The sequence below is a fragment of the Equus asinus genome, chromosome 11 (assembly GCF_041296235.1).
Source record: "Equus asinus isolate D_3611 breed Donkey chromosome 11, EquAss-T2T_v2, whole genome shotgun sequence".
Taxonomy (NCBI): domain Eukaryota; kingdom Metazoa; phylum Chordata; class Mammalia; order Perissodactyla; family Equidae; genus Equus; species Equus asinus.
In genome coordinates this window covers 51,092,196-51,115,644 of record NC_091800.1, presented here as the reverse complement: position 1 = coordinate 51,115,644, position 23,449 = coordinate 51,092,196, and the positions used below count along the sequence as shown (strand labels likewise).

Below are 23,449 nucleotides of genomic sequence, written 5' to 3'. Positions count from 1 at the left end.
TTAAAAAAAAAAAACATTTCAGATAAAGCTAAATGAGACAGTTTCATATATTTCCACAAATGCATCATATTCATGCACAGAATTAGCAAAAGTCAAAGCCTTGCTATTCTACCTCAAAGTATATTTTAATTACCCAATAAACAAGGAAAATTAAAGTCATAATTAGTACGAACTTTGTTTCTGATTCACAGATGTTTTCTGATAACTCATGCTTAGTCCTGCAGTGTCATTGCCAGTAATACATTGAATATATTAAGCTCCATAGTGACTTATTAGATTTATGGACACATCAGCTTTTTGAAGGGCCTCAGAAGTTGCCCTCAGGTAGTCTAGATAGAAGACAAAAGAAAAAGAAATATATTGTATTGATTGGGAAATAGGGGGAAAAAATCTCAGAAATCAGTGGTACATAATCTTTTGTATTAGAGCATCAATTTATTTTTAGAAGTTAGTCTATAATAAAGAACTACAACTTAAACAAGAAAATGTTTCATTTATTGCTCTAAATTTTTTAAAATTAATTTATTTATTTTCAGATGTACATAATAATATATTTCAAATTCTGTGTAGATTACATCATGTTCATCATCCGAAAACTAATTATAGTGCATCCCTTCACATGTGAGCCTAATCACCCCTCTTGCTCTCCCTCCTCCCCACTTCCCCTATGGGAACCACCAATCCAATCTCCAATGCTATGTGTTTGTTTGTCATTGTTTTTATCTTCTACTTATGAGTGAGATCATATGGTATTTGACTTTCTCCCTCTGACTTATTTCACTCAGCATAATACCCTCAAGGTTCTAAATTTTTTTAATGAAAGCTAGAAACTATATGATATATATTGGAGTGTATTTATTAGTATGTAATTTTCCACTGGGAAGCCCTTCTGTTTTGGTTATCCTCTTTCATAATAAGAACAATGTTTCACTTTTCTGCCTTACTGGCGCTTTGAATGAACCTGAACTTGCACCAATGATGTCAAACACGTTTGAACAGTTGGTTGATCACAACATACCCTATTAATCCTGCGTGGCAGCAACCCACCTGACAACCAACCTTTATGTTGTTCTTCAGAAGCCATATATGCATTATGTGGAGATATACACCTTACCTATAACAAAAGCACCACAAATGGTTTGTAGTATATGAAGTTCCTACTTGACAATATGATCTTTAACATATAGACACTTACATCACCTGATACTATGTAAACTTGTAGAAATTATGAGATAATGGGAGAAGATCATAAAATACTGAATTTTCTAACCTATAAGTCATTTTACTGACTCTTGGAGTCAGACAAATAGTCTTAAAGTACTATAGTTTATATTGGTAGCTGGAAGAAGCTAATATTTATTTTGTTGATAATTAGTTCTCTGACTTGGAAGGAATAGATTGTAATTCACAGAAACTTCTGGCTTTCTGGAGACAACATTCTTAATTAATGTCACTAGTCTATGAAACAGTTCTCAAACTGCACATTTGTTTTCTCTAAAGATGAGTTACATTATATAGGTTTTGATGGCTGGAAAATAGATTCTTGAATGTAGGAACCAGGGGTATGTTTGGGGCAAGAAAGGAATTTCAATTAGTAGGGCTTAAGAGTGACAATCTAGAATGAATGGAAGCTGGCAGACTTGTCTTGATGCGTGCATGCTTCATGTGATGTTCACGATAGCTTTGGGAAGGAATAACTGATAGAGTTTTAAGGCCACACCTGGGTAGCACCACTGGTCATTATTCAGATGAGAGTAAAACTTCAAGTCAGGGGGGAAAAACACTTGGTGCATATAGAACAAAGACAAGTCATTTATCACAACATTCGAAATCTTTACCCAGATGGTCTATGCATCCTTATCTCTTCCTATGCGTTCCTATCTTGCCCTTAGTCTCAGTTTTCCCATCTGTTAAATGGGGCTAATAGCCTCAATCTCTTAGGGTTGTTCTGAAAATTCAATAGGTAATCCTTCCATAGCACATAGCACAGTGCTCGGCATCATTTATGAAGTGCTCGATAAACATCAGCTCACGTTCTTCCTCCTCTGCTTCTCCAGAGGCAAACTCTGAAGTTCCTGGAGACTGCTTTGTTCATTTTTGACCAAATGCCCCTCATTCTTTTCTGTCCTTGGCCAGTGCTCAGGTGAGTCACCCAGTCTGGAGTGTGACCCTCTGCACCTCACCGCACACCTCCCTTATCTAATTCCCACTCAACAGTCAAGGCCCTGCTCAAATCCCACTTCCTCTGGGATGACTTCCACCTGGAGGGGTGGCTCCCTCTTCTAATTTCCTTGAATGACCACAGACAATCTTGGAACACCAATTCATTGTCCCTTCTATTGTCACGTCTTTTAAATTGTGTGTGTGGGTATATGCCTCATCGTGGTACTAACTAAACAGCATGTTCCTTAAGGTAGGAATTGTGGGATATAGTTCTCTGTGGCCTCCAAATCGCTGAGTGTGATGTCTTGCAGAGTTGGAATTCCTGACCTGCCACTTAACATGCTGTGTGATCCTGGGCAGTCTACCCTTTCTGAGCTTCACTTTCTCATCTGTAAAGCGGAAGTACCCTATAGAATTTCTCTGAAAATGAGTTGTAACGTGTAGCAAGCACCTAGCACAATGCTGGGCACAACTAAATGCTTAATGGTCTTATTGTTATTATCCAGAATATATATCAGTAGATACTTGTTTCTTGACTGAACAATAGAGAGTAGCAACCTTCCCACACAAAAAAAGAGGAAAAGATATATATGTTTCCAGGCATCAAAGAATATTTGGTCATCTCTGATGAAAATGACAAAATAAGTAGATTACGACCTTAAAATATCCCAAACTACTAAGCCTCTGTAAACATATAGCCACACATTCCTCAGTAATTAGTGCTTATGATTTGCATGGTTTTAGGAACTTCAGATACAAAAGTGAAGAAGAAAAGGTCCCCACCCACATGGAACTCACATTCTGCTGAAAGAGATGGATGATGAACAAATAAATATACCATATAATGTTTGGACTGATAAGCGATATGAAGAAAAATAAAGCAGTGGACAGTAAGAGAGTGTGGGTGTAAGGGATGGGAGAGGCTGTGTAGATTGGGTGCTGGGGATGTCCTCTCTGAAGAAGTGACATTTGATTTGAGAAATGAATTGTGAGACCAGAAGGCGTATGATAATGGTGAGAAATAATTCTAGGCAGAGGACTAGCCAGATTGAAGGCCCTGAGTAAAATGAGTTTGACCTATTCCAGAACAGTTGGAAGGCCATTGTGGCTGGAGCAGAGTAAGCTAGAGAAAGAATGATGTGATCTGAGTTTCTATAGGGCCTTGGAGGTGATAAAAAAGACTTCGGGATTTGTTCTAAGTGAAATGGGAAACCATTGGTGTTTTGAAAGGACATTGTTTCATTTATTAAGAAGAATATGAGAGACCACTTCACAGCCATTAGGATGGCTATTATTAAAAAAAAAAAAAAAGGAAAATAACGTGTGTTAGTGAGGATGTTGAGAAATTAGAACCCGACTGCATTGCTGTTGGGAATGTAAAATGATGCAGCTGCTGTGGAAAACAGTTTGGCAATTCCTCAAAGTTAAGCGTAGAATTACCCTATGATCCAGCAGTTCCACTTTTGGGTTTATATCCAAAAATTTGAAGACAGAGATGCTCGTACAGCAGTGTTCATAGCAGCATTATTCACAATAACAAAAAGGCAGAAACAATCCACGTGCATCAGTAGGTGAGTGGATAAAATGTGATATCTACATACAATGGAATTTTATTTGGCCTTAAAAAGGAATGAAATTCTGATACACGCTACAGAATGGGCGAATCTTCAAAGTGCTATGCTAACTGAAATAAGCCAAACACGAAAGGATGAAGATTGTGTGATTCCACTTATATGCGGTACTACCTAGAGTCGTCAAATTCATAGACACAGAAAAATGCAGTAGAAGTTACTAGAGACTGAACGGGGTGGGGAAGATAAGGAGACACTATATTGGAAGCAGAGTTTCTATTTAGGATGATGAGAAAGTTCTGGCCCTGGATAGTGGTGATGGTTGCACAACAGTGTGAATGTACTTAATGCCACTAAACTGCACACTTAAAAATGGTTAAAGGGGTAAATTTTATGCTTTGTCTATTTACCATAAAAAAAGCAAAAAGACTTTGGGGGGAAGGAGGAAGGGCACAGAAGCAGGGATTCCTGCTATAGCAGGAAGGCTGGTAAGAGCTGAGTATGGCCGTGAAGATAGGGGAGAAGGATTCAAATTTGGGATACATTTTGAAAGTTGAGCCAATAGGTCTTGTTAATAGTTCGTAAGTGGAAGAGAGTATCACAAAAAACTCCTGTTTTTGTTGAGCCACCAGGAGAGTAGCGGTCATTTCCTGAGAAAGACAAAACTGCAGAAGGAGTGAGTTTGGGGAAAATATCACATATTCAACTTTCGTGTTAAATTAAAGATGTCTAATTGACACACAAGTGGAAGATCACAAAGATACGTAAGTCTGGAGCTCAGGGAAGAGGAGCTATAGAAATAGAAATGAGTGGCATGCAAAAAGATGGCGTATGAAGCATTTCCTAGGAAGCCTGGAAACAAATGCCATCACCCAGGGAAAAAATTGAAACAGAAAACAGAAGTGGTAATTAGACTTTGGGTAGTGAAGATGATGTACCATACACAGAAGTCAAAATGTAATGATGTACACCTGAAATTTGTATAATGTTATAAACCAGTGTTACCGCAAAAATTCATTAGATAAAAATTATTTTTAAAATTATAGACAATAACATCATCTGCAAATAAAAAATAGAAAAGAGAAGTGGCCAGAGGACTGAGCTCAGGGACCCTGCAGCATTCAGAGGTGAAGAGAAGGGGAGGAGCATAGACGAGAGATGCTTTTCATTAATATTCACCGGATTTCTGTTGAGTGCCTGCTCTGCCAGGCGCTGTTTTAGGTGATTGGGGGAACAATTACTAAAAACAGACAGCACTCACCTCTTAGTTTCTGTGCTCTTGGATGAGTCACTTAATTTGACTGAATCCCAGATTCCTCATCTGTAAAATGGGGTTCATAATTGAGGTTAGCTCAGAGTTAGACAACGGTAACTTCAGTCATTTCCTGAATACCCACCTGTCTATACAAGGTATTTTATTTTCATGACCCTAATCTTTCTTATAACCCTGGAAGATCGATATTACTGTTTTATAGAAAAAAAATCCAGAATTAGGGAAGCTAGTAAATTTTTCTAAGACACAGGTAAAAATGGAACAGCAAGATTCTTACTCTGATTGTTCTGAACTCATGTAAAACACTCAGCAAGCTGCCGGAGGTGCTAGCAAGTGCTTCAGCATTTGTTTCTTTCATCCCTTCATCCTCTCCTCTGCTTAAGTGGATCTCTTTGAGGTCCTGAGAAACAAACTCCTATAATTAAAACCAATCAGAAAAGCAATCACCTAGGGCATCAAGTACATAAACTGTCAACTACAAACTTAGTAATATCCCTAAACAAGTTTAATGAATGTTAATTGACTGAATAAACAAAAACTTTGCATTTTTAGTCTGATTCTCTCTACAAAGTACCTGGCCTTTAGAATTACAGATTGGACAGTTCTTACTGAAATTCCATTACTGTTAAGTTAAATTTATTTTATGAGTTTTCTTTTGTAAAATCCATTCAAGTTATCCCTGAAAATACTTCTTTATTACTACTTTCTACTACCCTTTTAAATTATTGCTTGTCTAGCATATGAAAAGGAAGTGCCACTCTGTTGTCTTTTAAACATAAATCTGTTGTTTATATGTGGATTGATTTTAATCACCAGCTTCTCCTATCTTGCCACTCTTTCTGTGGACTTTGGGTTGGTTAATGCCTTTACTCTTATCCTGGTCACCCAGGTTGAGCTCCTGGGGTCACCTTTCATTCCTCCCTCTCCCGTATCAGCCATTATCCAGTCAGTCACCAAGAACTGAGAGATCTACTTCTGAAAAGCCTTGGAATTGGTCCCCTCTGATTCAGATTTAAAGACACTGCTCTGCTTCAGGTATAATCCACTGCTTAGATGATGGCAATAAATAGCTCCCTAATTGATAAAGGCTTTGACTTTAATTGCTTCCTTACCTATGAATTCTACTTTCATAAGGCAGAATTTTCTTCCTAAGACTTAAAAAAATTCCTGACACTTCCAGGACCTACAAAATGCGGTTCTCTACTAGGGAACATTCACTGTCCATGGTACCTGGCCCTGGCCATCCTTGTTCTCTTCTCTTCTGCCTTCTCTTTACCACTCTCATGCCTGCTTATCAGTATTCTTCAAGACCCACTTGTCGGTGTCCTACATTGAGCTTGCCCTGGTCTTCTCAAACAGAATTAGACACTCTCTTCCTTTATTCCCACAGCACTTTATTATTCCTCTCTTTATCACATATCATTTTTATGGCTCATATAATAACGATTTGCATACATAATAAGTTGGAGAAGTTTTCATTATCTTAACAGCTGGCACCAAGTTCCTGTAGAACAAAACTCTTTTGATGTGGAAAATGTGCCTTTAGGAATGTTTGGAGGTACACTGAAAGCTGAACCCCACTCCCACTTCCAGCCAAGGACTCGGGTATAACCTTAGCCCCAAAGCTTTTGGCAGTGGAAAGCTGCCCTGCATGTGCCACGGGAAGGAATTTGTTGTTTTTCTCTCTGAATAAAGATGAGATGGAAGTGGGAGAAGAAACCAGAGAAGAGATTAAGGAGAGAGAGAACGCCAGCAAGATGAAGAGTTACCTGAGGCTGGATGGGACCAGAGGGCAGCACAGAGGTAGCCAAAAGCGTTTTACAAATACAGGGAGCACAAGAAAGAGAGCCAAAGCCACAGGGACCTCTCAACAGCTGTAGTAAAAAAGGCTACTAAACACTCAGATGAACTTATGTGGTGGTTCTTGATGTGAAAATTGGAGTTAGTGGAGATTTTAGCTTCAGGATTAATGCTAGAGGCCAACATAGCCCTGAGACTATAAACCTCCCAGAAGTTTAGACGATGGGTAGTGCTTAGATGTGCACGTCATAGAATTGGCAAAGATTTTAGACTTTTTTCACTTCTTTTAGGTAGGTAAATATCCATATCCTATACCTCTCCAGATGATAAACTCTCTGAGGATGCCTTTGCATGCCTCACTTGCTTTCCTGTGGTGAACTCACAGGAAATATTTGTGGTTTTATTTCATTGAGTCAATAGCATTAAATGAAAAATTCCTATACTACTGACTATTACTAATTTAAACTCTCTCATCTTACTGATTTTCTCAGCAGGAAGAAGCCAAGTAGAAAAATGCCAACAGTGCAAATGACATTTAATCATCAGTAAATATGGTGCAGGAGGTTTAGTAGTGTCATCTCGATGTATTAAAGATTTTCCATTTTTCTATGGGAAAGATGTGATGTGGGGAGAAGTGTAAGCTGGAGCTCTTTAGTCTATCGTTGCCCAGGCACTTTACCATTCTGAGCTACTCTTTTCTCAGATTATAAGACTGCCAGTAACAATATCTGTCCTATCTACCTGTCCATAATTTTTGTGATGATCTTCTAAGTTTATATATGGTGATATTATGCCACCCACAGTATTTTCTAGTACACAGTAAGTTTACCGTAAACAGTACAGTACCATTTAGAGACTACCAGTAGTATCTAACGATACTCTGATCCTGGGATCTGTGGACAGTGTTTTACCAATAATGGAAAAGAGTGAAATTAGGAAAGTAATATTTACATGATGCTTTAAAACTTGCAAAGTTTCTATCTAACCCTTCTTCTTAGGTGAATAGAGGCAAACCAGGACTGTTCATTTGATGGACAATATGGCCCGAGACTTTAGTGGTATATGAGAAGTTCTAGGTGAGAGTAGCATAGAAATACTTGGTGTAAATATGGTATCATGGAACCTAAGGTCAAGAAGGAGCTCAGAATACTTCTGGCTTCTTCTATGAGGCCAACATTATACTAATACCAAAAACAGATAAAGACATCACAAGAAAACTGGACGACAATATCCCTTATGAATGTAGACTCAAGAGTCCTCAACAAAATACAAGCAGACTAAATCTAGCAACATATAAAAATGATTATATACCATGATCAAGTGGGATTTAACCCAGGAATGAGGCTGCTTTGACACATGAAAATTAATCAATATAATATATTAGTAGACTAAAAGACAAGACCAAATGATTATCTCGATAGATGCAGAAAACGCATTTGACAAAATCCAACATCTTTTCATGACAAAAACACTCAGCAAACTAGAAATAGAAGGGAATGTCTTCACCCTGACAACATTTATGAAAAACCTATGTCTAACATACTTTATAGTGAAAGACTGAATGCTTTCGCTAAGATCTGGAACAAGACGAGGATGTCCATTCTCACTACTTTCATTCAACATTCTAGCCAGGGCAGTTTAGAAAAAGAAACAAAAGAAATCCAGATTGGAAAAGAAGAACTAAAATTATTTCCATTTGCAATTGACTTGATCTTGTATATGGAAAATCCTAATGAATACCCCCAAAAAACTATCAAAACTAATAAATGAGTTCAGCATGGTTGCTGGATACAAGATCAATGTACAAAATTCAGTTGTATTTCTGTCCACTAACAATGAACAATGTGAAAATGAAATTAAGAAAGCAATTCTATTTACAGTAGCATGAAAAAGAAGAAAATACCTAGGAATAAATTTAACAAAAGTAGTAAAAGAGTTGAACAATGAAAAGTATAAAGGATCATGAAAAAAATTAAATCTTAATGGAAAGACATCCCCTGTTCATGGATTGAAAGACTTAATGTTGGTAAGATGGCAGCATTCCACAAAATGGTAAATAAATTTAATGCAATCCCTATTCAGATTTCAACTGCATTTTCTTTTGTAGAAATTGACAAACTGACCCTAAAATTCATGTGGAAATAATCTTGAAAAAAAATTGAAGGACTAATACTTTCAAATTTCAAAATTTATCTCAAAGATATAAAATCAAGACAATGTGGTACCAGGATAAGTATCCACATATATATCAATTTAATAGAAGTGAGAGTCCAGAAATAAACCCTTAGATTATGGTCAATTGATTTTCACAAGACAATTTAATGAAGAAAGAATAATCTTTTCAGCAAATAATGCTGGGACAACTGTATATCCACATGCAAAAGAATGAAATTAAATTCCTTTCTTATACCGTATACAAAAATTAACTCAAAATGGATCATAGATCTAAGTGTAAGAACTAAATCTATAAAGATCTCACATGAAAACATAGGAGTAAATCTTCGAGACCTCAGGTTAGTTAAAGCCTTCCTAGATACAACACTAAACACACATGCAACTAAAGAAATATTAAATTGCACTTAATCAAAATTTAAAACTTTTGTGCTTTAAGGACACAGTCAAGAAAGTAAAAAGACAACTCACAAATTGGCAGAAAATATTTCAAATCATTTATCTGATGACTTATATCCAGAATATAGAGAAATCTTACAACTGGACAATAAAAAGACAACACAATTTAAAAATAGGCGAAGTATTTGAATAGAAATTTCTCCAAAGAAGATAAACAAATATCATATGAGCACACGAAAAAATGCTCAACTTCATTAGTCATTAGGGAAATTACAAATCAAAACCACAATGAGATAGCACTTTACACACAAGAGGATGGCTACTATCAAAACACATCATGTGTTGGTGAGGATAAGGAGAAATTACAACCTTCTTATAGTCCTGGTGAAATTATAAAATGGTATAGCCACTTTGAAAAGCAGTTTGATAACTTCTCAAAATATTAAACGTAGAATTACTATTTAATCTAGTAAGTCCACTCCTAGGTATATACCAAGAGAATTTAAAACATATTTCCACACAGAAACATGTACAAATGTTTATAACAGCATTGCTTATAACAACCCAAAAGTGGAATCAACCTAAATATCCATTAACTAACGAATAAACAGTGTGATATATCTACACAATGGAATATTATTCAGCTATAGAAAAGAATGAAGTATTGATTTATGCTACAACGTGGATGAACCTCAAAAACTATACTAAACAAAAGAAGCCAGATACAAAAAGCCACATATTGTATGGTTCTGTTTCTACTAAATGTCCAGAATAGACAAGTCCATAGAGACAGAAAGTGGATTAGTAGTTGCCCGGGGCTGAGGGGGAGGTGGAATGACTGCTAATGAGTGTGGAGTTTCCATTTGTGGTGATGAAAATATGTTGGAACTAGATAGAGGTGATTGGTTCCACAACATTGTGATTATAATGAACACTACACAATTGTACACTTTAAAGGGTGAATTTTATTGTATGTAAATTAGATCTTAATAAAATTTTTATTAACCAACAAAGGAAGAAGAAGGAAGCCACGGTTTAGAAGTGTTGGAGATATATTGGACATTGAGTCGGGTTTACGTTACTCTAGGCTAGTCTTCCTGACAGCTCCACATTTGAGCTATCGGAATCTGAAAATCAAAGAGATTAAATGGCTAAGATACTGTAGCTAATAAATTATAATAAGCTATAGTTCCTATCTAGATTTTCAGATTACAGTCTATGCTTTTTCTGCAGGAATAGCAACAAAAAATAGGATTCTTGTTTTCTTTTTTTCTTAAAGATAGTAATATGAGCTTATTGGTCACAAAACTTTAATTTAGAAGTCTGCATGTTAAAATCCAGATTCAGGGGCCAGCCTGGTGGCACAGTGATTAAGTTTGCATGCTCTGCTTCAGCAGCCAAGGGTTCATGGGTTTGGGTCCTGGGGGCAGACCTATACACAGTTCATCAAGCCATGCTGTGGCAGCATCCTGCATACAAAGTGGAGGAAGACTGGCATCGATGTTGGCTCAGAGCCAGTCTTCCTCAAGCAAAAAGAGGAAGATTGGTAACAGATGTTAGCTCAGGGCCAATTTTCCACACCAAAAAATAAAAAAAAGTCCAGATTCTAATTTCACGTTTTTCTCTATTTTTGAGCAGGATGTTGTGCTTTTTGTTTTGTTTTGTTTCCCTTGTTTATCATTAACATTTTACCTAGTTCAGAAAAAATTTAATGAGATACATTTAAAAATTACTATGTAAAATTAAAACTATATCGTTTGGGGTTGGGAGTTGTATAGTAGAGTGGAAAATAAATACATCACATCCTGGGCTATTGTGACTGAGTTTCCTGGCAGCCAAAGTGAAAAAGTAAATAAGGTGGGGATTCTAGTTGTAACTATCAGATGTAAAAAAAAACGAGTATCAGTATTACCAAGCAGATTTTCCTTTATATTAAGTATAAATTATAACACAGATGTTTCTACAACCTCATTAGAAAGTAGAAAAGTCCTAGCTCAAGGAGTCAGGAAACTGGGCCTCTGGTTCCGACTCTGCCACTATAGCTGTGTGGCCTTGGAACAGTAATTAATTTAATTAACTTTCTAAGCCTTAGTTTCCTCATCTTCTAAGTGTCTTTCAAGTATGAATTTGGGCCACATTAATACCTTCTTACTTTTTACTTCTTACTTTTTCAGCATTAATTTGGCAGAGTATTCAGAGATAAGTAAAGTTTCCAGGAAAAGAAATAAAAAACAGGTAAAATATTTTCTTCATTAGATGGGAAGATTTTTGTTTTTCTCCAAAATTCAAATACACACACATTTTATGGTAGGAGAAGTGCCCGTTTGTGTCACCAGATAGCCCTTTTGGCCAACGAAAACTTAAGTGGAATATCACCAATGTGTTCTACTTGGTCTTGTTATTTATATATCCCCATACGAGCAATAAAAACTGTTTAAATTATTCATATAAGCTTAAGTACGAGATAGTTAACTAATATAATTTCAGTGCTCTTTAATAAAACAAATCTCTAGTGTAACATAGACCTGGTTAATGATGAGCATAAAATAGATGGAGACCTGTTTTGATGGACACTTCAAAAGCTTATTTATGGTTGCGTTAGAATATCTCATTAGAACCGTATATTTGAAAAATTTTATATATGTTTTAATATTTAAAACATAGACTTATTATAGACTGTCATTGTCTGGGGTACATCCATAGCACTACCTTATTAGTGAATCTGCCTTATAATAAGATCCTGAATGAGAAAAATTAGCCTCGTTGTATGAAATTCAGCCCGAGAGGAGTGTTATGGTAAGACTCCAGTGTATGCACTTGGTAAAGTCTTCATGGGGTCGACTGTGTTCCCCTGCTCCTTTTCCCTTCACTCTTTCAAGCATCTGTCGAGATGCCAGCTTTTCTAGAGAGAGTCTTGCACAAGATCAACTCCTCATTCTTGAAGAGTATAAAGTTTATCTTTAATGAAATAAGGAGAACTTATTTTTCTAACAGCACTGTTCTAGAGGGTCTCGGTATCAGATGGGTTCAAGGGCTATACCACCAGATTAATGTAAAGTGCTGCCCTTATAAGGCAATATGGAGTATAGGGCTCATGCCAAACTGGGGAGGACACGGCCTGCCTTAAAGGCATTCAGATTCAACTGATGAATCCTGTTCAAGCCTAGAAAGTTTTTTTAAGATTCAAATGATCCATCAAGCTACAACTCTGGCTTTAAACTTACTTTAAACCTCAATGTTTTCTGAAGAAATTCTGTGCAAAAGTTCATCTGAATGTTTCATTAAGGTATGTGTCTTCCATTCAGTGTCTAGTGTAATTCAGAAATCCACTCCTGCTTCAGAGCCCTCATTCCATCGTACACTATGCATTGATTTTATAGGGTAAAGTCTTTTCAATGCTTACAGTGTTCCCCCAAAAGTATTTTGAATAGATGCTGTATTTCTGAAATGGATCTTTTTTGTTAGCAGACCATCAACTTGTAATCTAAATTCATCATAAAAGTTTGATAATAAAACCAATCACTGCTAATGTCATTAATGATTCATTTTTTTTCTATTTTATCTTTAAACCTTTTGCTTAATATAGCCTATGATCTTAACTTGCTAAAACGTGATGAATCGAAAAAGTGCAGAAGGATAAGCTGGTAACAGTTTTGAGTATTTTAATGGTCTAGAAAGTAATAAAAATACTTAGTAGCAGATATTATATTTAAGTAAAATAGATTCGTGATATACTGTGACTCTATCTACAAATCCACCCCCAAAAAAACCTCACTTGTAAACCCATTATCTTTTAATTAGTAGATTTCACTTATAAAATAAAACAATAATGAAAAATACATTTGGACATGCTCTGTTTTGTGAAAAAAAATACCAAATTCTAGTTGAATGTATGCCAATATTGAGGTTTTTTTGACATTTTAACAAGTGTGTTACTCTTGATTTGTACATTTTGTGAAAATGAATTCATTTTTATTGAATCCAAATTTGAATGTGAAGTGGTATAATGCCTTAGTCACAGCTTCTGGAAAGGATGGCAACTACTAATCTTACAATTTCAATCTGTTCAAAAGTAGTTTCCTGTAGGAAACTACAGGCAGGAAGGAAAGAGGAACTTCCTGCCTGTGAATCTGTGCTGCCTTGGAATGTAGCTTCTGGGGATGAGATCCAGAGTGTATCTAAGAAGCACCTTTTCCCCAATGAATATCATAGAAGAATCATTGACGTGGTTTGACAGGAGCTAGATCGAGTCTGTCATAGTATGGAAGATGAGTATGAAGATTCCTGCTTCCAAGAGCCATCTGCTGGCTAAGAGAAGGCCTGCAAAAAAATGCAAATGTCAGGCTTGTCCCCGTGAATAGAATCTTTATTACTAAGACTTATGTAACTCCTGGGTAACTGAAACCCTCGTCAACTCTTTTTTTGGCTTATGGCCTCCATATTTTATTCGCAACCTGGTGTTTGATTTACTAACAAGGAAACGGCTCTCATTTACATGTATTCTGTGGCAGAAGCCAATTCAGAATTCCAGTAGGTGACATTTAATATCCTATTCAAAATAATTGTAAAATAAACTTTGGAAAATAGTACAAAATAGACTTTTAAAACTGGATGTTCCCCATTCCCTCAAGGTAACTCTATTATGCAGCCAACTCGAAATCCTTTTTGGTACAATTGTAAATAAATTGAACTGGCGGTGAAGAATTAGTTCTGTGGCCTGGATGGTCAAAGGAGACATAGTCGCATGCTGCTGCCAAACTCAGCCTTCTGAAAACATGTCTCTGGAAATAAGTAGATATTTTACAAAAATCTTAAGAAAGTATTTTCTTAGGTAGATTAATAGTAAGTAATTGTGTTGAATACCTCTGCTGGCAGTATTTATAAAACAGTTTACCTTAAAGTTCTCAAGAGAAAAGTATATGACATTACAGCTTTCAGTTTTTCTCCATTGAGAATGATATTAGCTGTGGGTTTATCATATATGGACTTTATTATGTTGGAGTATTTTCCTTCTAAACCCATTTTATTTAGAGTTTTTATCATAAATGGATGCTGTATCTTATCAAATGCTTTCTCTGCATCTATTGAATTATCATGTGATTTTCATTCTTTACTTTGTCAATGTGATGTATCACGTTGATTGATTTGCAGATGTTGAACCATCTCTGCCTCCCTGGAATAAATGCCACTTGGTTATGGTGTATGGTCTTTTTAATGTATTGCTGTATTCAATTTGCTCCTCTATTTAAGAATGCTCTTATGTGTTATTGTTTTCAATAATTGGGTTAGAGGGAAAATTTAAATGATACAGATTATTTTGTTGTTTTTTCATCTTTTGTCATATGCTGCTTTATATTACCTGCATCTGTCTGAATAAGTAGAACGTGATAACTAAGATTGGGTTCTGGAGTCAACCACATGGGTTCAAATCCTGGTGTGGCCATCTACTTTGTTTTGGCTTTGGCTTTAACCTCTCTGTGCCTCAGTTTCCTCATCTGTAAACTAAAGAAACTAATAATATCGAGCTCAGAGAGTTGCTGTGAAGCTTAAAGCATTCAGAGCAGTGCCTGGCACGTGGGAAGCATTCTGTAAATGTCGGCGGTCATTGTTATCCTCAGCCCTGCTCCTTGGAGTTCTTTTGAGATTGAATGTGTGAATTTGTTAAAGCACCTTCTATTCCACTGTTTTCTGCTCTTGTTTTAAAATTTGGGATGTGTGAGTCCTCTTTCCAGCCTTAAAAGAATATCCTGGCTTTTTTTAAGTCCTGCGGAAACTCCAATTTTAGTTGAAGGGCATCTCATCACACTAAGGTCACACATGACAAATGGTCTTTTATTACCTGCTGATTACAGTTAACCTTCATTTCCTTCATGGCAGCCAGGCAGTGCCTTCTATTTAAATAGAGCTGTTCCTGGATGTGACTTTTCAAGCCTCTCTGGGTTTAATTCTGATTTAACTTGCCATTCCAAGTGGGACTGTTGTGAAGCTGAAGTCATGAGTCACTCATTTGTTCTCTCTGGTTCTAATTATTACATTGAGGTGCCTCTGAGGCCCCTCAGGTGTTCATTCAACACTTGAAATGGGCTCACCTTCTGGGGAAGGGAGTGGGGCTTTAGTTATTGTTCCTTTGAACTGTACAGATATGTTTAGTACAGTCTGGGAACACACTAGCAACTGTCTTACCTCCACCATTTTCATCATACCAAGCTTATTATTAAGGATTGTTGGAAGAATCCTAAGCTGGCGCGTGCAGTAGTTGCTTACGCATTTCCATTCTTTTTAACAAGACCAACTTTTAAAGCACAGAAGTCAGCTTGCAAGCTCTTGAGGGTACCTTAAGTGCCTTCTAAACAAAGGGCACATTGCTCAGAAAACATAGAAAGGGCAGAATCGAAACATCCGAAGTGTAATTATAGCTGTGCTGTTACCAAACCCCATGCTTATGAGCCTCAAAGTGAGATCGGTCAGGATGACATTGCTGAGAGTAGGGATCGTTCCTTCACCCTTTCCCACTTACCCAGACGCCTACTGGGATCAAAGAGAAGATTTTTATTTCATTCACCTGCATCCTATGCATGTTCAGAAGAATCCCAGTGGCCTCCCACTGAGAATTTTAGTTGTAAGCAATGCTTTAAAATTCCCTTCTCTTGAACTTAGAGCAAAGAACTGAGGCACTTATGTACATGTGGTTTTAATGATTATCCAGACTCCCTGATATTCAGTAGCCACTTTGTATAGCATTTAAAATATGAAACTTAGGGAAATGAGAGTAAGAGTGAGGAATTGAGTGACTATTTTCCGAAGACTTGCAATCAAATGATCCTAGTAAGGATTAATTAGCCAATTAAGGATTAATTAACTGATTGACTATATCAAATTAGAAATTAGGAATACGTGATTTATTTAATATGTGTGTCTGTCCATTCATTCATTCATTCACTCTATTTAGCAAACATTTCTTGAATCTTCTAGGCTCTAGAGATACAGAAATACTTGGTACCAGTACCTCGAGTGACATATTTCCTGCCATAGACTTAGCTTGGCCAAACCCCCAAATCCCAAATCCACCTACAGTGCCCGCCAGCCGTGGGACCATGCTGTGGGCCCCAGTATAACAGCAGAGCTCTGTGGAGTTGCATTGTCCTCTCCCCTTCCTCTGTTAAGTTCTGCACTTTGATCCCCTTTTCCCTCAGCCTCACTTACCTTCCTACCTCTCCACAAAGAGATCAAAGAAGTAGTTATGAAGGATACAGCCCAGCCGGTTTTTTGACACCTTCTGAAGACATCTCTGCCCTTTAAAAAAGGGAACCAAAGAGAAATTTTACCCACGGAATGTCATTTCAAAGCCAGCTTTGCTGGGGGCAGCTATTCATTGCACATACCTTTTTAAAACATTTTTAATTTTTATTGCACAGATCCCTTTAAGTGGTTGTTCTTCATAATGTCCTAAAATGTTTCACTTTAAAATAGGAAAACCAGGGTATGACGTTTTGTAGCATTAAGGCCATCCACCTAACATGTCCTTAATTATTTTGATGTAAATTCGGGACTCTTAGTGAAGTCGTGTCATGCTGCTCTGCAGCCCTTGTTTTCTGTTCTCAGCCTGGGGTATAGTTCAGCGGTCAGTGGACTGTATAGCAACATTACTTCCTTAGTCCCTTAAAGACTTGCTTAGTACTTACTTGATTTTGATTCCAGGTTTATTTTTTACTTTTCTCTGTATACATGAATACATAGCAAAATAAATAGCTGAAATCAACTCCACGCCAAACGATCTGTGTGTGTGACTATGCAGTTACATTTAGACTTCTCCATATTAGTGTGTAGAAAGTATGGTGCAAAACAAAATGTTCTTATTATAGACTTTGTTATAATTTGAAGGAAACAAATACCATATCATTTTCTCAATTTAAAATAAGTCCAACATATCATAATATAAAAGTTTCTGTCTTTGAGATCCTCAGCACCAAGATTCATATTTATTTTCATGACTAGATATTCAAGAAATGAATTACTTTTGCCCTATTGTAAGATGTACCGTTACTTTATGTACCACTAATAAAGAATAAAATTATATCAAACTATGACAAGCCATCAGTTCAAAGAAGCATCCTGATTTTAGAGACATTAAAATATGAAAAAATTCATCTTAGAATCAATGAATTTTGGTATATAGCTCTTCAAATAAACCACAGTGTTGGTATCAACGTGGATAAATCTCAGATGCTTAATGTTGAGTGAACAAAAGGCAGGTGCAGAACTTGCAAAATGATGTGAACTGCATGATATTGTTTCTCTTTAAAAAAAACAATATTATGAGTTTCTGTGAATGTAGATATGTATAGGTCAGCATAGTTAAAAAGAATTGGAAGTATGTAAAGAAAACTGATGATAAAGATAAAAGATAAAGATAAAGAAACTTCTCTGGGAGGAGAAGGGATCAGGATGATGATGGAAGACAAGGGGGATTTATCTTTATCTGTAATGTTTGGTTTTTTAAAAAGAGGTAATTATTTCTAAAAAGTAAATTTTAAAAGCATCAACACTTGGAAAAGCTAGAAGAAAATAAATCAGAATATTAACAGTGGTAAATTTTTTATAGTACAAATAAGGATGATTGCTTTTTTTTTTGTATTTCACTGTAATTTTAAAGAACTTCATGAATAACTAAAAAAGGTGAGTCATGTTCTTCATTTCTATCTCAATCAAAAGAGAATTAAGCTCTGAAGGAGTACCTGTTAATCAATTACCTGACATTACAGACTAATCCTGTTTTTCTCCCGTGGCATTAAGATTAAACAACATGCAAGTCAGGGCCAAATTTCATAGTTAAAACTTTTTTTCATAATAGTGGTACAGCTAATCTTTAAATACAATACTCTTTATTCCTCACCGTGAAAAACCACCAACTGGAAAAGTTAAATGTCAGGTGCATTTTACCGAAGAGATGTAGCTTGTCATGAGTCATATTACTGATGTACTGATGTCATTTCTTTCAACCCGACCTCGCTTGTTTTGAAATGTACGTTGTGATTTTACATGATTTTTTATGTTGTCACATGCAATTCAGACCCTCATGTTACTTATTAAGTGCATTCATTTTGTCATTTGTCTATAACAGGGCTTCTTAAAATATTCTCTGTAAGTGTGCAGAAGTTCAAAACTTGAGGGTTTAATTTTAACACCATCAGATTGTTTCTTTTGATAATGAGGATCTGCTCACCTACCACTGTTTTCATTTTTGTCTTGTTGTTGTTTTCAGCATGTCTTTCTCTCCCTAGGAGTGTTTCACCAGAAACAGGTCCAGCTGCTTGCTTTTGAGATTAAGAAATGCAATGTGTCCGAGAAAGTGACAGTGGGAAATGTGGACATGGGACCTTGAGTCTATTTGAAGCTATAGACTATGAGACTAAGGTCTCATGTCACTACAACCAAAGCAGAGTGCTGTATTTCTCACTGTTTAACTCCACTTTTTCTTTTTCCAGTTCAATTTCACCATTTAGTATTGAGAGCACAAGACGCCAGAGACGGTCTGAATCCCCAGACTCCAGAAAACGGCGTATCCACAGATGTGATTTTGAGGGATGCAACAAAGTGTACACAAAAAGTTCTCACCTGAAGGCTCATCGAAGGACACATACAGGTACAGCTCCACAGGGCTTCTCACCCGAGGGTCAGTGAGAGTCCAGAAAAGGTCAGCTGCTTGGCTCCAGAGCCATGAGTGTGCTGGAATGGTGTTTTGTACTCACCCATCTTACGTGCATCTTGAGTTTAGTTTAAGTGGAATGCGTTCTCTCTCTCACTTGAAAGGGCTTAAGATTTAATGACCTTTAGCAGTGAATGAAGTATTTCTTCTATGCCTTAAGAACTTTCATAATGATGTGAACACAGGGATCTAGTGTTTTTCGTAATCAGCGTCGCCAGCCACTTAATCATTGTCTATCAGGTTTTAAAATGTTCACATAGCACATCAAACAACAAACTGAACAAAATTATTCTCTTCTCTTAAAGTTAGCATTTTAACTGCCACTTAGATCATGTTTTTCTCTCCTGAGTCTCATCCCCCAAATACCAAATAAATACCAAAAGAAATAAAATAAAATTGGCATATACATAGTGCTATGAGGAGTTTACAAAAATATTTCCACATAATTTCATTTGATTCTTACTGTGTTTTTTTAATATATGGAGAGGATTTTTAATATACACAGTTTAAAAAGAAGGAAATTGAGAACACAAGTGATTCACTAACTTTGTCACCATCCATCCACCAACCCCATCCATCCATCTACCCACCTATCCACCCGTCCATCCATCCGTCCATCTACCCATCTACCTGTCTACCCATCCACCTACCCACCCATCCACCCGTCCATCCATCCGTCCATCTACCCATCTACCTGTCTACCCATCCACCTACCCACCCATCCACCCGTCCATCCATCCGTCCATCTACCCATCTACCTGTCTACCCATCCACCTACCCACCCATCCACCCGTCCGTCCATCCGTCCATCTACCCATCTACCTGTCTACCCATCCACCTACCCACCCATCCACCCGTCCGTCCATCCGTCCATCTACCCATCTACCTGTCTACCCATCCACCTACCCACCCATCCACCCACTTAGGAAAGAAGCTGGTGACTCTTCACTTAGCCCCATTCACGCCATCCATCCTCCATCTTATGTGACCCTCAGCCAGCATCGCCTGGCCTCCTTCTATTCTGGATCCTGTTGGGTGCTGCCAGTGGGAGGCTCTGGGAAGAGATTGAAGGTGGGAGGAGGGCCCCACAATTACGCTGTCTTTTGTAGGAAAAGTGACTAGTGACTGGAATATGTGAAGGTCAACAAAGCAGATGGAAGAGGGAAATTCGTTTATACACATTCCAGGTAGCAACATGTCACAGATCGAGCAAACCCAGTCCAGTGACTGTCCTGAACAGGAATCAGACTCCAGCACCTGCCTCTAACTGGAAACTTCAAATATAATAGACTTCCATGGGGCTGTGTAAATAGTACTCCCTTCTCAAATATTTAACATAACCACGCTATATAGACCATTTCCTAGTCGAGCTAGCAAAATCATTTAAATCAGCATTCTTTGCCATTTATTTAGTCATGTTCTGATATCAGACTATTTCCAGAGCTGCTATACAGAGACTGCTTCATGTCTCAAGCGTTGAGGCGGGGCACCATTTTTTGCAGTGAAGTTATGGCACAGGAGGCTTGCCTGAAGTCAGAAAAGCATAAAATCGAGAGTTTATTTTTGCTCATCTAACACATTATACTTTTAATATTTCTGAGATAATTCAACACATTTTGCAAACTCCCCTTCCATCTTTCTTGCCTGCTCCCACTCCTTTCCCTTTTCTACTTAATTCCAGATTCTTCCCTCTCCATTGATCCTGAGCTTCCCCAGGAGAGATTTTCATCTATTTCTTAGGCATTATTTTTGAATCAATTTCTTTATCATTATGGCAAAGAATGAGTCTCAAGACATGAAAGTGAAATAAACATGTTCCATCCTGTCAGTAGATAATGAACACAAATCATAGTAATAAGTATGATCAGGTCATATGACTGACTTTTTATGGGAGCATTTCTGTTAAAAAAAAAAAAGAGAAAGAGAATGATCTTTCTTCAGTGAATCATCATATATTTTGATTTATTCCTGTTTTCCTTGAACTTTCTGAAATACATATTAGTCTCATTTTCACACAGACACCTCCATTCCATTTATCAAAGTGATGAACAGTGAAAGAGGAGAGGGGCTGGCACGGTGGTACAGCAGTTAAGTGCACACGTTCTGCTTTGGTGGCCGGAGGTCTGCCTGTTCACATCCCGGGTGCGGACATGGTACCGCTCAGCAAGCCATGCTGTGGCAGGCATCCCACATATAAAGTAGAGGAAGATGGGCGTGGATGTTAGCTCAGGGCCAGTCTTCCTCAGCGAAAAGAGGAGGATTGGCAGCAGTTAGCTCAGGGCTAACCTTCCTAAAAAAACAAAATTAAAAACAAAAAAAGAAAGAGAAGAGAAGTTTTATTAGGTACTATGAAAGGGTTTAATTCCATGGCATTATAGCATTGCATCTTACAGGTTTTAACATATACTGTGAAATAGGGAGACTTGATGTATACATTATAATTCAAAGCAATATAAACCTCAAATGCTATAGCAGAATTAATTATCTTGACTTATTAATAAGATGAAATCATAGACTCCAAATGGACCTTATACGTCAGAGTCTAGTCTGTTTCCTATTAGGGGACTCCCTTGCATGTCATCTCTTACAGAGAGCAAGTCCCTACTATGCAGTTTTCTGCACACTTACATCTTTTATTTGATCCTCACAAGACCTGGTGGTGGTAGTTGTCATCATCTCCTTTGCACAAGTGTGCCTCCTGGTTGAGTATTGTTCTCACAACAGTAATTTTCTCACTTCTCCTTAAGCACTTCAAGCGACAGAGAGCTGATTCTTCTGCAAGACAAGTTGGGTGAAATTTGTGAGGGCAGCGTCCTCATCTCTTACAGTGTTGAATTGTGTCTTATGGCATTGTCTGGCTCTCAGTACCTTCTGTTTGAATGGGATAGCTCCAGTTATCACACTGATTTTTACTTCCTCATCCTGGTGCTCCTCAAACACTGTCATGAACCCCTGGCATCTTCATTTCTCTAAGTCAGAGCCCCTTAGTTCTCTCAACCACATTTTTATAGATAGACTCCATCTTATCACTGTGTCTCTCAAAGTTTTCACACCACAAACTGAGGAAAGAGGCCTTGTTGATGGACTTCTCTTAATAGATGCAAAGATAATGTTAAGTCTTTTAGCAGTTGACTCTCTCTGTTGGGTCATCTAAATCAAAAACTGCTGAAAACTGGATTTTTCCATCCCCTCTACCTATAACTGATTTCTTTTAAACCTAAGCATGCAATGTTGTGATTATAGTTGGACCTGTCCCTTGAAAGATGGCTCCCTTGGGAGCAGTAGATTTCTTCTCACTAGAAGTGTAGCCACAGGCTAGCTCATCTCTTGTGGGAGATACAAGACAGGATCATTATTATGAAGGCTGCACATATCCTTTTGACTCTGGGAAATAATTATTATACATCCATTTTATTGATTTGGGCCCATTATTATAATAAATTGAAATGACGTTGAAACTTCTCCCTGCCTACCTTGCTTTTAGTATTTTAGCTCTCTCCTTCAGCTTCTCCATTTTTGCCAGGTATTGAGTAGAACAGGTTCAAGAAAAAGCCCTGAGATGTGATCCTAGAGACCTCCATCAAAGTGGGTCTTAATTCATTAACCAACAGCTAAGAATCCACCTAATTGTCCTCCCTCCGGTCTACATTTCTCCATCTCACAGCTACATCAAAAAGTCCTTGTGGAATTCCTGCCCCAACCAAGATATGCCAAATCCATTCATCCACTTAGCAAAGAGATACTTAATTCTTTGCAAGGCGTAATCTCCTTAACTATCGGTCAAGTAATACTTCTCGAAAGAAAGAATTAAATTTGATTGATTTGCTGTCAGTGGTTCAAAGTGAGCCCATACCAGTTTCTGATTTATAATTATATGTGAGATTTCATAACTTTGTGTTCAAATTGAAATCAACACTACTTCTATAGGGATTCAGACTGGCTTGCATTGCTTTTAATAAATATCTTCTTAGCCTTACCTTTGCTTCAGGCATGTTGAGTAAGTTATTTGTGTGGGACCAATAATAATTAATGTAGCGTTGGGATTATAACAGATGACTTATGAGAACTACGCACGCTATGGGAGGTGAGCAAGTAGCAATGAGAAACTTTCTTTGGAAAGTTCACGTTAATTTTACCTGTAACACTTGATCTTTTGTGCTTTTTCATACATGATCAGTCATCTGTTTATTTAGGACATATACAGTAAATTAAACATATTTGTAAGAATGTGAAAGAAGAATATTTTCTAGATTTTAGCAAGGAATTGAGAGTTAAAAAAAGAAATCCTAAAGAGTACCTTTTTAAATTTAAAAATAAAGTGTATATTCATGAATGTGCAGTTTAGATAATACCATAAAGGTTTGA

At 37.2% G+C, this 23,449-nt stretch overlaps 1 protein-coding gene across 5 annotated transcripts in view; it reads left to right on the top strand.

The window, feature by feature from the left end:
- Positions 1–23,449, top strand: part of KLF12 (KLF transcription factor 12) — a 418,145-nt gene that overhangs the window by 377,859 nt on the left and 16,837 nt on the right. For all 5 annotated transcript variants that reach the window (XM_044779861.2, XM_044779864.2, XM_070519950.1 and 2 more), the window contains one exon: positions 18,864–19,021. In XM_044779861.2, coding sequence (XP_044635796.1) covers positions 18,864–19,021 — 158 coding nt within the window. The remainder of the gene's footprint in view (positions 1–18,863; positions 19,022–23,449) is intronic.